The sequence below is a fragment of the Aquila chrysaetos genome, chromosome 6, assembly GCF_900496995.4.
Source record: "Aquila chrysaetos chrysaetos chromosome 6, bAquChr1.4, whole genome shotgun sequence".
In the NCBI taxonomy this organism is placed as follows: Eukaryota; Metazoa; Chordata; class Aves; order Accipitriformes; family Accipitridae; genus Aquila; species Aquila chrysaetos.
In genome coordinates, this window is record NC_044009.1 from 24455740 (window position 1) to 24472785 (window position 17046).

General features: G+C 35.4%; 1 protein-coding gene across 5 annotated transcripts in view; it reads right to left on the reverse strand.

The window, feature by feature from the left end:
* Positions 1–17046, reverse strand: part of ZDBF2 (zinc finger DBF-type containing 2) — a 19611-nt gene continuing 2565 nt past the window's right edge. For 3 of the 5 annotated variants that reach the window (XM_030017304.1, XM_030017305.2, XM_030017306.1), the window contains exons 2-7: positions 16131–16242; positions 15493–15544; positions 14909–14960; positions 14196–14301; positions 13263–13390; positions 1–7416 (exon numbers count right to left, since the gene is read on the reverse strand). In XM_030017304.1, coding sequence (XP_029873164.1) covers positions 4710–7416; positions 13263–13390; positions 14196–14301; positions 14909–14960; positions 15493–15544; positions 16131–16154 — 3069 coding nt within the window. In that variant the 5' untranslated portion in view covers positions 16155–16242 and the 3' untranslated portion in view covers positions 1–4709. Of the gene's footprint in view, positions 7417–11970; positions 12345–13262; positions 13391–14195; positions 14305–14908; positions 14961–15492; positions 15545–16130; positions 16267–17046 lie in introns of those variants that run through there. The other 2 variants (XM_030017307.1, XM_030017309.1) reach the window with 2 other exon arrangements.

The window sequence follows — 17046 nt, forward strand, 5'->3', positions numbered from 1 at the left end:
TGCAAATTCAGTCTTTATTTTATTAAAACAAGATTTTTTTCTGCTGAAGGAATGAATAAGCTCATAACTGGAAAACATAAGCAAACAAGGAACAAAACCTTTGCTTCTGAGCATGCTCAGACCTATGCTACTACAAAGTTTTCTGAAAAAAATTATCGGCAATGCTGTGATTCATAGCAGATACATCATTAAAGACAAAAATTCTGGAATTTTAATTGCATTAGCAAGTGAGATACATTTTACTTTTCTTATCTGTCCCCAAAACATCAACAGTTGAAACACTGTTCTATTTCCAGAATAAGCATGAATTCAGATTACTCCATTCTCAGGCAGAGTTACTCTAGGGGAAAGAGAAAGGAAGACAGCTAAAGAATCAAGAATCATCATCCCACTCCTGATTTGCACTACTCAGTGAAGTAAGCAGACTCCCAAGCACAGGAGCACATATGCCACCTTGTCCTCTGCATTTCAGATCAGGACATCATCAGTTTCTGTTACCTGTCACTGATTTACTTCCAAACAGAATATCCTGTCCTGTAATTTACCTCTTCACAACATTAAAAAAAAAAAATCCAAACGCATGACTGAGGAAAAACATGGAAACAATAAATCTGAAATTAAATGAGCTGAAGATACAAAGAAAGAACATCCAGCAATAGCACTGCACAAGTTTGCTAATACCACTGTATTCTTACCAACTCACACTGCGTCAAATGACCACAGACAGTAGAGACAGAGAAGCAGATAAAAAATTACAGCACCAAGCAAGAGTTTTGCAAAATACATTACCAATTACGAGAACATGAAAACCACAAAAACACATATTCTCATTTGGGCACAAATTTAGCATGAAACTTAAACACACCTTCAGATTAAGTCATAGTCTCATTATAAATACAACTAAATACCTCATTTTATCCAAGCCCCAGAGAGGAGAACTTTCATACTACAATTAAAAGAAATGGATGCAAACTTGTCAGAAAGAACTAGAAAGCAAAAGATTGTATGAGAAAAGGAACTGAAGAAGTGCTGGGTGCAAGCTTCAAACATCTAATGTTTTGGGGACTTGCTATTCCATGTTTGGTTAGCACCTGGCACAGTATGAGTCTGGGTCACACTCAAGGTTCACAAAACAAGTGAATAATAACAATCAAGCTGCTTAGAATGAGATTGTTTTAAAAGGTTGAATGAGTACTTTGAGGGAGGAGAGACTTTTAAAATTATGAACTGTATAAAAAACGTAAGTATGAACTTGCAGAAGGTCAAAATCACATATGCATAGAAGAAGAAACAGTAATATTTTTCTCAACTACTATAAAATATCCTGCACCTATCTGCTGCAAATTAGATTCAAAAAGCATTACTTTATTCCTCTTTAGAGAAGCAAGAAAAGATAACTGGACTAGATTAAGACATGCAAACATACTGAACCATCTTTGTCCACTAATGTTAAAAAACAAAAAAACAAATAACCCCCCCAACCCTCCCATCAATTTCAGTGAGAAAGTATTTCAGCTCTGCAGTTTTCCATTGGTGTAGACTTCACAATCACATTTCAAAGTTTCAGCCATGCTGCTAATGAAACAACATGCTATTCAAAAATGGTAGCAGAATCTGTATCATTTATCTAATAGGGAAGTGTTTGACTAATTCCTCAAGACCCCAGAAAACTTCTCTTTTCTCCTTCATGCACATGATATTAAGCATCTCTGCATTTTTTTATGTTTTGCACATATCTTCATCAAGTCTCTTTCCAAAGCAGTTTCTACATTTACTTCTCATATCACAGTCTTTCCTTTTTTCTACTAGTCATTGAGCATGCACAGAAGTTTCTAAACAGTAAGAAGTGAGGCACAGAATAACATCCAAGCTTACAGCAAATCTTATTTTGACAGTCAACCACAGAAATGTTTCCAGACTTGTAACCCAAGTCTTATTTTTTATAAAAATTGTTACATTTCATACTTTTTTGGTTGGTTTTTGTTTTGTTTTGTTTTAAGGAAAATATATAGTTACTTACAATTTTATTTAAATATAATACATTTTTCTTTTTAAAAACCCAACCCTGACAAGGGGGTCTACTATTTACAAAAAAAAAAAAGACATTACAGACTAAAAATATTAGTCATTCTGTAGTCCTCAAGACATTTTTTACTACTCAAGGTTTCCAGGAAAAGTTGTGTGCTGAAGGAACACAAGCTTGCAACGAACAAGTATGGAGAACAGTATTTTTGGCTGTAAACAAATATGCACTAGTGATCTTAAAGTACAATGTGCATTAAGCCTTATTCACACACAAAACAATTCATGCTCTTCATGTGTACAACACTGTGAAAAATACGATGGAAGAAGTTAGATAGGAAAACATTCTTGTATCATAAAAATATGTTAGAATGGGAATTATCTATAGAGTTAATTTAAAGCTTTGCTTTAAAACACACTTTATTTAAAAATCTTCTTTTGCTTTATCTAAAAATTACCCTTTCTATAAAAACCATGCCTTTAAAACTTTGCTTTAAAAAAATCATTTTTATATTAGACAAAATACTAAATTATACAGGCACAATTAGTTAAGAGGACTATAAGAACTCATATTATAATCCTTCATTTTCCAGTGACTTGCAATATGGTCATAAGGTTCTGTGTCTACTGACAACCATAGGAAAATACATCCACAGAAATCAACTTTTATTTAAAAAATAAAATAAATTAAAAAAAAAAATCAAAAATCTGTCAGACCATTTTTGACTTGTAAAGGAACTTAGTTTCCAGCTGGCTTAAGTACATGCACATCTTTTCTTTATCCTGGGAAATACACGCATACATTAAGAAAATCCCCAAATTTTTTTTGAACAAGTGGTTTATGATGACAGTTTTTATATTTCCTTCAGATACTGTATATTAAAATAAAACATTTCAAAGTCCACCTTTATCTTAACCCAAACCAGTGACCCTTGACACTTCAGAAAATGAATCAAGAATTATTTTGTTTTTTCAGGGGAAAACACACAGATATTATGCTCAATGGCAGAGAGAGCAGGGCCTGGTCTTTTCTATGTTTTTCTTGTGTTCTGAAAGATGTATTGTACCACTATAGAATTTACAAAGACCTTTAAAGTAAGACAGATTATATAATATACCAAATTGCAGATTTACAAACCAGAGCCCTGATTGTGATGATGTTTAACTATATGCTTAGCTTAATACAAATGAACAATTAATCTTGGATTTTAAAGCATAGAAACATCTGCAAGACTGGGGTTTATATCTCCTAAACACATTAAATAAGCTGTCATCATAGCTATTAAAAAAAAAAAAAAAAAAGAAAAAACTAAACCAAACCACTACGGTCTTTTTTGCCATAAAATCACAGTAGTTAGAGCATCAGTGGCCAAACATGAATCACTATGGAACATAATTTTAATTCAACTAAATATTTTAAGAGAGATATTTAAATATCTGTTGAAACAGATATTTGAACTCTAATACATTTAGATGGATGCTACTTAAGGTTTATTTAAATATTTTACTGAAAGTTTAAAAAGAAAGTTTCAACTATAGTACGTAAAAATATAACCAATAGTACACCCAATTAAAAAATGAAAAAGCACAGAAACTCCAATTTAAGGTTGAAATTCTAGAACAACTCACTGCTATTTGTTTGTATTATAAGTTTTTCATCCCCCCACTAAGGAATGCGAAATTCACCTATAAACTTGATCAATAAGCTATTTAAAAAGAAAAACAAACAAACAAGCAAAACCCACCCCAAACCCTAAGCCTATATTTCTTTTGGAATTTGAGATTTCACTTTAGCCACCACCATTTGAACAGTGCCCTAGAGAGACATATTTCCTTACCAGCATGGTCCGTTATTGCTTGACAAGAGCCCACAGTGACTTTTTGTCCAAAATAACTGCTTTGGACATGGTTTCAGGAAAAAAAGTCAATATAAAAACATGTACAATTATATTTCATTTCAAGAAAGCACGGAATTGATCTGAATTGTATCATACTGTATTAATTTTAATGCCACTCCATAGGCAAGTATATATTATGTGTTGAAGGACGTGTGCATATACACGAACACAAAATACATACGCAGCTCAGATTAATGCATCTTCATTTAATTTCTAGCATAACAACTGAGTCATTTTTTGCACTTTAGAATTATGTGGAAAAAATGAGAATAGGCACAATTAATTACTACAATTTCTAATTTACCTTATAGTGCACTATTACGCACTGATAAAACCATAAAAACAATATGATACTATTCAAGCTCATTTTTCTAATGTACAGGTGAAGTCTAGTAAATAGGATTCTAAGTGCTTTTTAACTCAAATGCACAACTTCTGCAGCTTTACACAGTAGAACAGTGCAATACATTATGTCCCCATATTCCAGGAACAAAAGCTGAGTTTACAGTTGTATTTGTTTCACATTAGACTGGCTTTACACTCTGCAACTCTAGCACTTCAACTGCTTCATCTATGACCTCCTTTTGTTCCCTTTCCTCTTCCTCAATCTTTCCCAGGTGCTGGCTGTTAAAAAAAAAAAAAAAGTTCTTTTGGTAGCTAGCTCTCACCTGGTAGAACATGACAGTTTCGAAGTAAGGGTACAGCAGAAATTCTTCAAGAGGGTCGGTTCACAGTGCTAGGGTGACCCTGATCTCCACTTACTTCCCAGTTCCTGACTTTGGAAGAAGCTCACTCTGGCTTCTTGGGAAAAGATTCCGATGTGACTTTCTGCCTCTTTTCAGGAATCCCTGTGACAACCGTTGAGTTCAGAAAGGTCCTTTTTGGTTTCCTCCTCACCTTTAATTTTTTAGCATCAGACTTTTCTTTCTTACGGTGCTTTCCCACTGTAGTTTTCCTTGTCTGGCACCTGTGGATGGAGAAAGCAGAAGATTTCTGGGCACGAGGACAAAGTTTCCTTCTCATCCCTTCTTTTTGCTGTTTTTTAGTTCTGGAAGTTTGTTTGCCTGCAGTTACTCTGTTTCCTCTCCTCCCAACAGTACATCTGACAGACATAGGTCCTGCAGCCTTTCTGGAAAAAACTGGTTCTTTATTACTGCTTTCTTTTCTCTTCCATATTGCCTTTGGATTTTCTCTCTCTAACTGCTCACTCCTGATGGAGGTCAGAGGAGTTTTGGTAACTCTACTGTTAAATGGAGTTAATCTAACATCTTCTACCACAGACTGTTGAGAGCTCAAAGGTGAAATGATGAGGTGTTTTGAGTTCTCAGACTGACCAGATACCCAACAATCTGTTCTTTCTGTGGAAACAGAAGATCCATCTGCCTTTTGGCTTGAGGCTGCATCATTCCCTTTACCTGGATCTGGCAGGAACGATGCTGAAGATGAACTATAGAAGTCTGACCAATTCATTGACTTTGATGGTGTGCTTTCTCTCTGTGCATCAGCTAGTTTCTTCATGTTTGCGTCAAAGCTGAGACTTCTGAAAAGCTGTCGAACGTGGGAGGGCTTTTTGGCTTTTTCACCAACTGTACTCTTTGGAGGCATTTTCAAAATTCGATTTGTTAGTGGGTCATAATACTTAAAAGAACACTGTTTGTATTTATACCTTACAGAGTCCTTGCTATCTGTGGAGTTACGATTTTTCCTCATTTTGGGAATATCTATAGGTTTACCTTTACACTGTTTTATCTCTGGGCATGAAAGTACATACACCACTGTCTTGGGCTGTACAGGACTCATAATCTTCCTATAGGACTCAGGAAGTTTAAGGGCACATAGTCTAGTTTTCATGTTTGGAGTTTTTTCATTCTCCGGCCACACGACGCTTGCTTTCTGATCAGCTGGATCAGATTCCCTTCTAGACATTTTTCTTTTTGCTACAGGGTAGTTCAATAGACTTGTTTGGGTGCCATGGCTGACTTTAACCACCTGGCATCTTGAAGCCAGGCGCCATGTTCTTTTCCTAGGCATTTTAAGAATTTGTGGGTTGCATAGTGTATCTGAGGCTAAAGATAGGTTACCAAAATCAGAGCCACCACTTAAGGCATCATTAAATTCTGGCAATGCTTTAACTGATGCACCTTCTGTTCTATTACCCTCAACAATATTGTTCTTTTTTTCATCCTTCTGCTTTTTTTTCTTCATTCTCTTTCCTGTACAGTTGGCTGTGGATTCACTGTCAAAGTAGCAGCGAAAACGACCTTCCCTGAAATCACGCACAAGTTTTTCAATTTTTATATCATCTTCATACATTACTTGAGACCAAGTCTTTCCCACAAAAGAAGGAGGCACATGAGGCAGAGCTGGAAGAACTGGTTCTTCAGTATGAGCTACAACATCCTGTTTCACTGCTTTTGTTTTCTCTACTGACTCACTTTTTAAAACAGAAAAGAGCTGTGTTCCATAGTCTTTATCTTGCAAACTTACTTGGACCTCTTTCAGGACTTCTATACCTTTTATAGCTGCCTTGGGTAAGTCTGTTCCTGCCTGAATAGGTACATCACAGTCAAAACTCATTTCAGAACCCTCTAAATGAGTATGGTCCAGAAGTGATGAAAAAGTTAAACAGGGATTATTCTCTTCTTTGAAACGAGTTTCTTCAGATGTAGTTCCATGGCAGTATTTCAAAATAACATCTTCAATAGTTTCATCCACTGAACTTTCATCACCTCTGTTTGCCTTCACATTTTTGCATTTTGCTAGTTGTGGGGATGTCCCAAGATCTAGGGAGCTGGTGATACCCACAGTATCCCTGAGATGGAAATCAGACACTAAAGTTTCATCCTGAGTTCGTAAACCACCTCGTTTTGAGAGAGATTGACCTGAGGTAATACATAAAGAATTGCTGTGGCTGCACATAGGTTTCTGATGAGAAACTGAAGGGCATTTTGGGTGAACCAGTGCTGGAGCAGGATTCAAGCATGGGTTCAATAACACATCACTATTGCATACCTCCATTCCCGTTTTATCACATCCACTATGTGGAATCAGATTTGATGCTGCCAAATTCCTAACGTTTTTTCCTGGTTTAGGATTAACAGAAGAACTATGGATTAAAGCAGTGACAGAAAAACGCTGAGGTACAGGGCTGACAGCTATAAACTGGCCTTTGTGTCTATGATTTGGAATCTGTGCATCTTTCGGGGTATTGCATTTCTCATTGCTACAAATGCCTGTAGACTGCTGGGATATTCTTACAACATGTTCCTGCCTTCTTTCTCGTTTTTGAATAAATGCTTGTGTTACCAAAGTTTTCTTTGTGCCCTCATCAGACAGGCATGGAGCAGAAGAGCATATTTCATCAATGGACTCCTGGTCTTGGCTGGAAATCTCCTGTCTGTCTCTGTTCCTCTTTTTCTCCATCTCTTCTGGGGACAGGCAAGCAATCCTAGCAGCCTCTGGAGTGACAGGGAGTGGCATGTCATCATAGCTTGGTCTAAAGTGGAGGGAAAAAACCCACCTTATATAAATACTTGAAAAATCTCAAGCATATTTACAACAATATTGTGTCTTTAAAAAAAAAAAAAAAAAAAAAAAAAGAGTAATCACCTAGAGTGCATCACACCTAATGAACAAACTCAAGTTACTAGCTCTGCTACTTTAGCAGAGATACTCCATTTTTAAAAAGAGCAGAGGGGGATGGGGGAACGTTCCACAAAGCTAAAGATAACAATTTGGGCATTAGTCAGTTACCCTCTTCATGCAAACACCCATTAAGAATGGCCAAACACACATTACAATCCTTTTATAAATAGAGCAAAGCAAGAAAAAGTAAAGGTATTTCCTTTGTTTGAAGCTGTGAGCTTATAAAGAGGTTATTTCACTGGTAAAACTATCACTAATTAATATTGAGCTTTTGTAGAGAAATGGAACATTAAAATATGGCACAGTGTAAAAATACTATTGAGTATAAATGCCCGTTTCCCTACAAAACATGGCTGCCCAACAGGAACTCTGCACATGTTGCCAAGGAATTCCGTACTCACTGTTTCTCACACACATACCACAGCTTCTGGCTCACTTCTATAAGAGGCCAAGTTATGATTGTTCAGTCTCACTGTGACAGCAGCAGATTTTTATATATTGTGTAACTGGCAGTTCTGTCTTTAGGACTGCCTGAAATACAAGTGTTTATGTCTTGCAGAATTAACAGAACAGACAGATATGGACTATTTCTCTTACGCAACACAGGAATCTTACAAGGCTTCAATGTGTAACAGCTGAGCAAATCCAATGAAAATAATTTTTTAAAAAGTAAATATAACTGAAGAGAGAATATTATGTTTCATTTGAAAGTTATAACCAGACCTTGTGAGACCCAAATGGATGCTTCCTTTAATACAACACGGCAGACAGTCATGCACCACTTATGGTGCATTCACCTGCTAACAGAAGTACGTGAATAAATGTTATGGTAATTTCCTTGGTTATAAACATTCAGCTTCCACATTTATTGAAAGTTAAAAATCAATCAAAATGTGCAGAAGATAGTCAACGTGTGCAGAAGTCCTTGAAGTACTCAGACATTAGTTATTAATAAAGCCAGCTGATATCAAGCAAACATGTAGTAAGTATTTCTAACTAGCTACTTCGCACTGAAAAAACAATTACAAGAGAACGTATCTGAATATAGCTATGTCTCAGCCTTTTACTGAGAGATGACAACTAAAAGAAGAATTCTCAGCTTGGAAGAACTGTTTTTACTTGAAAAAAATGATAGGTTTGGCCAACGTTTTTAAAAAAAAAAAAAAAAAAAAATTAAAACTGGCATTTGAGCTCTACAGAGTTAACAAGATTTAGTCCAGAAAAGCATACCTCATAAGGATCACCACCAAACCAAACAAACAATACTCTCCACCCCCCCAATAACTCATACTTGAAAGCATCTACTTTAAACCTCAGGAGAGGGCTCAGTAATAGGGCTCATGATCCACCATTAGATTTTGTTCTCCCTCTCTCTCTCTCTCTCTCTGAGCCACTAGCAATTAAGAAAAGTTATCCAGCCAGCCACATATTCATTTCATCACCATTTAATCTCCGCATTTTCCTTAGCTTGCTTATAAACCTTATACAAGAACATGCCAAAAGCTGGGCTTTTGAGAGGTGGTATGATAGATGCAACATGACAAATGGTACCAAGACAGATGATTCTCCTGTATTGACAAGGTCTGTTACCCTGTCAAAGAAGGAAATTTAGGATGGCCTGATGTGATTTTTCTTAACTAAATCACCAGTAACCATTCCTCATCACTTCATTGTCTTCTAGATTCTTATGAACAGTTTGGTTATTCAGTTTTCAGGGAAACACTGTAATTCAAGCAAAGAAGTCTATAAGGAGATCCTCTCTCTGTCCCTACTGATAACTGACAATCGCTACATTTGTTTTTTCCCAGTCCTTCTAAAACATCATACATTGTCTGTGGCCTCTCAAAAATAACTACTAACAGCTCCCAGACTGCCTCACAGAGTACTAAGTATCATGAGTGCTGAAAACCCTATTTACTGAGGTCATATGAGAAGAACAAGAGTCACTAACAGTCATAAACAAACCAAATTTTTTAATGCAAAATAGCATGGAAATGAAAGTTATCAGAAGACCAAGACCCACAAGGTATTTCACAGTGCAGGGACTGAAGCACTGTCCATCAAACAAAAAAAAGCCTTCCAGGTAAACACAAGGGAAGTCATATGAACATCCTGTAGATCAAAGTCCCCTCCAATCACTGCAACAAGTAACAGAAATCACACTGGCTACATAAAAAGTGATAAAGCACTGCATGCTCTTCATAATGAACCAACTTACATTTTACTTTGGCTACTACCATATTATCCTTCATTCACTAAAGTGATGTACACATCAAATATTGACTGCCAATACTTGATCTGAACTAATGGTGCACGTTGTATTAACACACACCCAAAAAAAGATGTTTGTTATTACAGACTCACTACCTGTGGTTCCACAGGTAAAGTCAAGTCCAGGTTTTTCATGAGTCCAAATGCTAAATGCTGAAAAATTCATGTTGCAAAATTTTACCTTTGTTTACTTTCCAGAGGCTAGAATATAAAGGCCACCATGCCTATCTAACTTGTTATAATTTTACACAGTGTTCAATAGCATATACAAGACATGCACATGTTCCCGTATCTGCAAAAACGGTGTGTGGGGAGACTGTGTGTGTGTGTAGGAGTGAAGTATGTGTGAATGCATATACCCTTACATATTGTAATAATATGCAATTCAAGTGAAAGTTAGGAAACTAAAGTAGTAGCTGTCATGGCTCATGCATACCAGAAGCAGGAATCTTGCAGAAGACACGGCTGTCTTGGTCAAAGGAAATAATAAAACAAGAAATTACATAACTGAGATGCCAAATTATATTTTACCTCCTTACTGTAAAGGAAGTTTAACTGATACCTGCCACAGACCTTAGTTTTATTCCTGGCAATGTATATGGAATACAATCACAGGCTGAAAGTTTGAAGAAAAAAATGCTACAACAAAACTTTTCTATTATAAATAATTACAGTTACAGAAGACTGGAAAGTGGTAAATACGATGCTAACGTTTAAAAACATAATGAAGTTATAGGTGGCAACACAAAAGTTTCATAGCAACTAAAAGCTCTTAGCGCTGTAGCTGGCAAGTTAGCTCAAGTAACAACAATTAAAATAGAATAAAATAGCTGGAAGACTATAAGATCTAGTCACCATCAAGGTTTCTCAAAAGGAAAAGTTGCATCTCACTAGTTTCTGGACCATGTGTTAGGCAGTGATAAAGGAGCAGATAAACAAAACATTTACTACTTTGATATGCAAAAGGCTTCCATTAAGGTCCCTGGGAGTCTACTAAAAAGCTAACTAATAACTGGGGGAGGAAAAAAACCCCAGTAAACACTCCTCCCTGCTCAAGATGCATTATTTTAAAAGAAAATAAATAAAATTTTATGATACAACCTGCAATATTCCTTATGTACTCCAAAAATACAATTTTCCTCAAAAGCATATCATCTTTTGGAATACAGTGGAATTCTGGTTATCCAAGAAAAGGGATAGAATTCATCAGAGTACAGATAAGGGTTATAGGATTGACTTAGCAAAAGGAGAAACCTCATATAATGAAACATAAAAAAAAGAGGATAATTTCTATTATCATATGAATGCAATGCAATCAAATACATCAGATGATTAAACAATGCCTGTCAGCTGAACTGCTGTGCCTTAGTGCTGCATGCATTCTTGGTCCACCTAAGCTCTGAGATAAAGCACCTTTGTTCAAACTTCAAAATCTTACAGATCAGAATTAGACCTAAAGAGAAGGCCAAAGGCAGTAGAAGTAATCTTTTAACTTTCTTACTTCAGAGTTCTTCTACCTCTGTGTGAAAAACCTGGCATCTGGATACTGCTGGAAGACTGAATATAGGACTAAATGGATTTTGGTATGGATAAACTATAGCAGATTCCTAGGCTTCTAGTTCACTTAACAACCTATATACAATTTTTTAAAATTACTTATAAGCATATGTCTCTGGGTTGAAGGGAATAGAACTACAGTTCTGTACAGTTAGGGACTTCTGACAGTTTTGCTACAAATTAACCTCAAAAGCAGAATGAAGATTTACTCTCTTAAACGCTCAATGTTATTTCTTTACATGAAAAACTTCTACACTAAGAGTTTGGAGGAAAGAATGATTTTTTTGGTTTGTGGTTGTTTTTTTTTTACTGGGGGGAGGGGCAGAACACCAATGTCCTTTGAAATTCAGTATAAGGCAAAGCTCTGATGAATTTTTTCCTTTTTCCACATCACTACTAGGTATACTGGCTCTGCAAAACAAATCAAGTCTCACAAATATTTCTATCATCCTTTTAAATAACACTCTTAAGATCCCTTGTGTGAAGTCAGCTAAATAGTAAAAACAGGCATTTAAGAACTGAGTGAAACTGTGTATCAATCCAAGTGTTTTACATAAGAAGAGAATCCAATTCTTACCTCAGATGTCAGTTAAGAACATGACTTTTTTTTTCAGTCATTTCTCAGAGCAGTATCGCAACATAAATCTATTCACACTTTCTTTTCCATCTTTGCTTTTCTTCCTTCAAACTCTGTTTAGATTTGGGATTACTCCTCCCCCTTCTCCCTCCAACTTCATCTAGATTTTCTGCATTCTTTTTCTCATTCCATTCCTTCTTCCAACAACTTAGAGGAACATGGGTAGCTTGTTTTTCCTAGTTAGCAGGTTTCGTTGACCAAAGGAATAACCTTGTATTAGCGACACCTCAAGAGAGGGCTTCTTTTTGTTTGAGTGTTGCCTTAAAGTGAATCCTGTATTTTCTCCATGGCAAAAAAATTGTGGATGTTCTTATCTAGAAGGATTAAATTCTTATATTTAAGATGGAAGGATTGATTTATTTATTTGTAGTGATGCATATATGTCCTGGGCTAATTTGTCATAGACATGCCTATTAGCTTGTTCTGTCACATCCCTGATAATATCACTATGACTGCCTTCAGACAAAATACCCTTCGACTTGTTTGTCAGATCTATAGCAGTTGTATCAAGATACACTGTACTGGGTTCAGACTGGGATTTTTGTCTGCCTTGCAGAACATAACAAACAAGGAATGAGATTTAATTGATTTCCCTTCATCTACAGAGAAAAACTTATCTTATCCCTCTTATCACTCTTAAACATGCACATGATAAATAAAGAAAACATTTTTCAAAATCTGAGCATTAATAAATTGGCCAATTAATGTAATTCATGTAAGTATTAACTGAATGTGTGAACTGCAAGGATAATGAAAAAATAAACATATAAATATTCACCTGACATTATCCACAAAAAACAACAAAAATTACAAACTCTTTCAAAACATACCATAAAATATACTGCTAAATATAAAGCCCAAAATTAAAAGAAAATATCTATAAAGCCCAAATTATAAGAATTTGTAAATACATGTCAGACTGTACAGTCTGCTACTATACCCACTAACACATATATTCCTTCTTTTTTCAGGTCTTCACATTTAATTGCTATCAGTAGTGTTGTATCAAATCCTTGAGTAGTGAAACAAAGTTTAAAAGTGCAGAGACAACACAAAAGCAATATACTTGGACAATGTTTATATAAACACACTCCTTTCTACATTGTCTTCAATGTGAAAGTTTCACTTCAAATGGGCAAAATTTACTGCTCAGCAGTGGAACAGAAATAAGAACTCGTAATACTTGCATTCTACCAATACATATTTAAAAACAAAAGCCAGCTGTATTATACCTGTTGTCATGGTATCTGTGGGGATGATGCTGTAAAACATCTTGCAGAAAACGCTCCATCAAGCTACTGGTACCCATACGATTCCTACAGTAGGTGGTAAAATGTCTGTGCTGGGAGCTGAAAACATGCTGGTGAAAGATAAAACAGGTGACTAGTTTAATACTACTGTTAATGCACTGGTCTGTTCCTAAAAATTACTTCCCAGGTTAAATATTACACTGTTGCTATGAAAATATTTAAATAGAAAGAAAAACCTTCAGCCTTTTCTGCTTTCAAGGCCTTGATTCAATAAGCTTTTTAAGCATGCTTAGGGAGTCTCAAATAATACTAAAATGTATTGAAACACCTTTCTGAGTTAGAACCTAAATTAGCAGCTCTGACAGCTGTGCACAAGTCTCTTGTAACTAGTACAAATACTCTAAATGTATCTATAAATTACTATTAAAATATTCTTGAACTTCATGTGAGTAAACATCCTATAATTTGCTCAAATTAAGGAGAATTTTCATAAGCATAGAAGGTTAAAATATCTTTCTAATTAAAAAAGTCTAAAAAAGACAGGAGACTGACTGAGTTAAAGAACAGAAAAGAAAATAGTTGATCAAATGTCTTCAGTCTTGATATCTAACATATTAACCCTAATACTTCACAATATATACAGCCACAGATATAAATCTAATGGATGCAATGCACAGCAGCGTGCCACTTCAGAAAAGCAGACAGCAGTAGCCATGCCGCTCCACCAGCATCTTTTTACCGGTAAGAGATAAGAAGGGTATCTTCTTCTCAGGTGCATACACTGTGCAATTCACAAATTGATTTATTTTTCATTCAGTATTGGGTGTTCAGTGTAGAGACTGATATTTTATAAGCTGATAAAGCCTTTTGGTACTCCTTGCTATCTGTTGCTGAATTATGCAGAAGTCTTCTCACCTGTTCCAGATTACTGTAGTGTACATGGCAACAGTTGCAGTATCCTTGTCTATTTTGCACAGTGGATACTCCAGGCTGAGGATGTTCTTGCCCTCTTGTGCGTAAACTGAAAGAAGGTAATATTACCAAGACATGCTGGGCTGTTGAATTCATGTTCTTAACATGGAAATTCTAAATATCTATCTTATTATACAGCTGGAACAAACTTGCAAGATAAATGTTTCTATTTCAGAATTGTAATGGCAAGTAGGACCACATATTTTAATGTATTCCCAAGCAAATTTCACTAAAGAACATTTTTCTTAAATGCAAAACAAAGGATAACAGGTTAAAGGCACAGCTAACACAAACGCTAATATCAGCTGGCTGAAATCTGAAGAGACCTGTGTCTCCAGAAAAAGGCAGTCATCTTTTCAGTCTTCTGTTTTTCAGTATTTTGAAATAAAATAAAAAAAATAATAAAAAAACCCCGACCAAAGACAAAGAAATCTTGACACCCACACATTAGTTTTGGGCATTACAATGCACCTTCCCCACAGTTTTTAATAGTATGTGGGTACAAGATAAAAAGGACCTCCATCATACACTTGATCTATATTGCATCACGGTCATCCATTACACAAGATAATAGGTAACGTTGAAAAACAGATTCTTCCTGTTTTACGTTGTGTAAGCAGTAAGCTAGATGCCAGTTAAGTCATCACCTAACTTACCTGCTATTGCTATCCTGTCGTAGAGAGCCTTCAGCACCATGTCTTTCAATTCCTGTGGGGGGGAAACCAAACCAAAAACCAGAATATCAAAGAGATGGAATAGAGTTCTACCTGCAATTAGTTACTTCTCTTACATTGCATTTGTCAAAACTACTATTTTAAAGGAAGATAATAAGTTTAGTAAATTCCAAGAAAGCATGTAGAGAGAGATCCTTTTGTCCTCAAAATTCCTCTAAAAGCTTCATAAAATAAGCTTTACTCTTTCATGGTTGAGGTGAGTGGGAATTTTTCTACTGATTTGTCTGGGATCACGACTAGGCAATCTACATTTATATTGCTACATCCACGGTCACCGAGATGAAATGTAGCATGTCTTAAACAGCTTATTACAGGACAAGAAAACTACACCTACATGGAAACTGTGGATGATTCAGAAGTCACTACTTCTAAGTTCCATAATGAAATTTAGGAAATCAAAGTATGCAAGTAGTAGTACACTACAAGGTGAACTAATGCTTCTACTGTTAATTATTACATTAAAAGAAAAATAATTGCAACAAAAATATCTACTTTAAATATCTCACCTTGTGCTGAAGAAGCAGAAGCTTCATCAGATGGTTTGATTCTGTCAAACATCTGCAAGTAAAAAATAAATTAACTGAGAATAAAAAATAAGAAAAACCCACAGTAAAGCCTACGCACAAGTTCATCCTTCAGTCCAAGCTCCAAGCTGTTCAGAAGCACTATATTGTTTCAGCTATAGACCAAAACTTCACTTAAATGAAACTGCATTGTAAAAATAAATTTCTGCTTTACTACATTACCCTAATATTATATTTAAAAATGCATATTAGCTTTGATAGAAGGGGCTAATTCCTGATCTAATTAACAAAGTCAAATACTATACTTATGAATACAGCTTAGACTCTGTTAGGTTATTAACCAATAACATTGTCAAATTTCCTAAGTTGCCTTTACAATAAAGATGAAAGATGTATGCTAATAAAAAACATATAAGACCTAAACCACACAAACTAATTATCCAGGCTGGAAAAGTAATCCTTATTGCTCAAAGACCTGCAAACCAATACTGAATCCTACAATTTTTAATTAAAATATGACTGCAGCAACATGGAGTGCCCAAACACAAAGGGCTTCCGCATTTCACACAGTACTTCTACATTATGGAATGCAAGCATAAAATCAGCTTTCTAGTACAAACCTTAGAGGCATCAACCTTCTTCATCCACCAAAGCTGACTCCAGACTAGCAAAAACCAAATGTCGAACAGGAGGCCATTTGCAGTGCAGGACACTTATCTTTTCTCATCCCATCTGGCAACAATGAAGTTAAAGAGCCTTTTAAAATAGAGTTAATAATGCATGTTTTCCGTGCCCTACGGCACGTAAATTTTTCTGTACCACTTTGCAAACACGTCAGTCAATAAAACAGATAAAACTCTAAGTCCGCAGTACGTCCTTCTTTTTTATTATGGAAGTTGTTTTGACAGTCTTTCCTACATAAATGCTAACCATACCTTCTGGAATAACTTTGTTCCTTCTTTTTTCCTCACAGTCCCTATGTATCAAATATTGTTGTCATTTTGGATGCTAGCACTCAAAATTAAGTATACTTCTACAATAACAGAAAACAAATTCCTCAATGTTAACCAAATTGAAATGAATCTATTTTGAGCATCTTTCACGAACCTGCTCAGAAAGACAATGTTTCGTTTTGCTTATGTTACATAAACTAGTTAGAAATTGTATTAATATATTAACTGGAAATTTCACAGTAGGTTGGATGTTCAAATAATTTTATAAATTAATCATTATATACTCAATGAATACACTATTATCACTATTATAGTATAATATACTATAATCACTAGCATTACAGAAGGAAAACGGAAAGGCCACAATAATTTGCACAATCGCTGTCACCAGTGTCACAGTGAAACTATCACATCCTGTCTCAAAACTCAGGACTTAGCAATTCTTAGATCTGCTCTTGGCTTACCATTTATGTAATTGTGAGATGACAAAATTAAAGTTTAAAATCAACTACTTTTATTTCTTATCCTTTATAAACTGTTTTTATAAGAATCATTCCTTCCCTTCTCCTTTCCTGTTCTCATA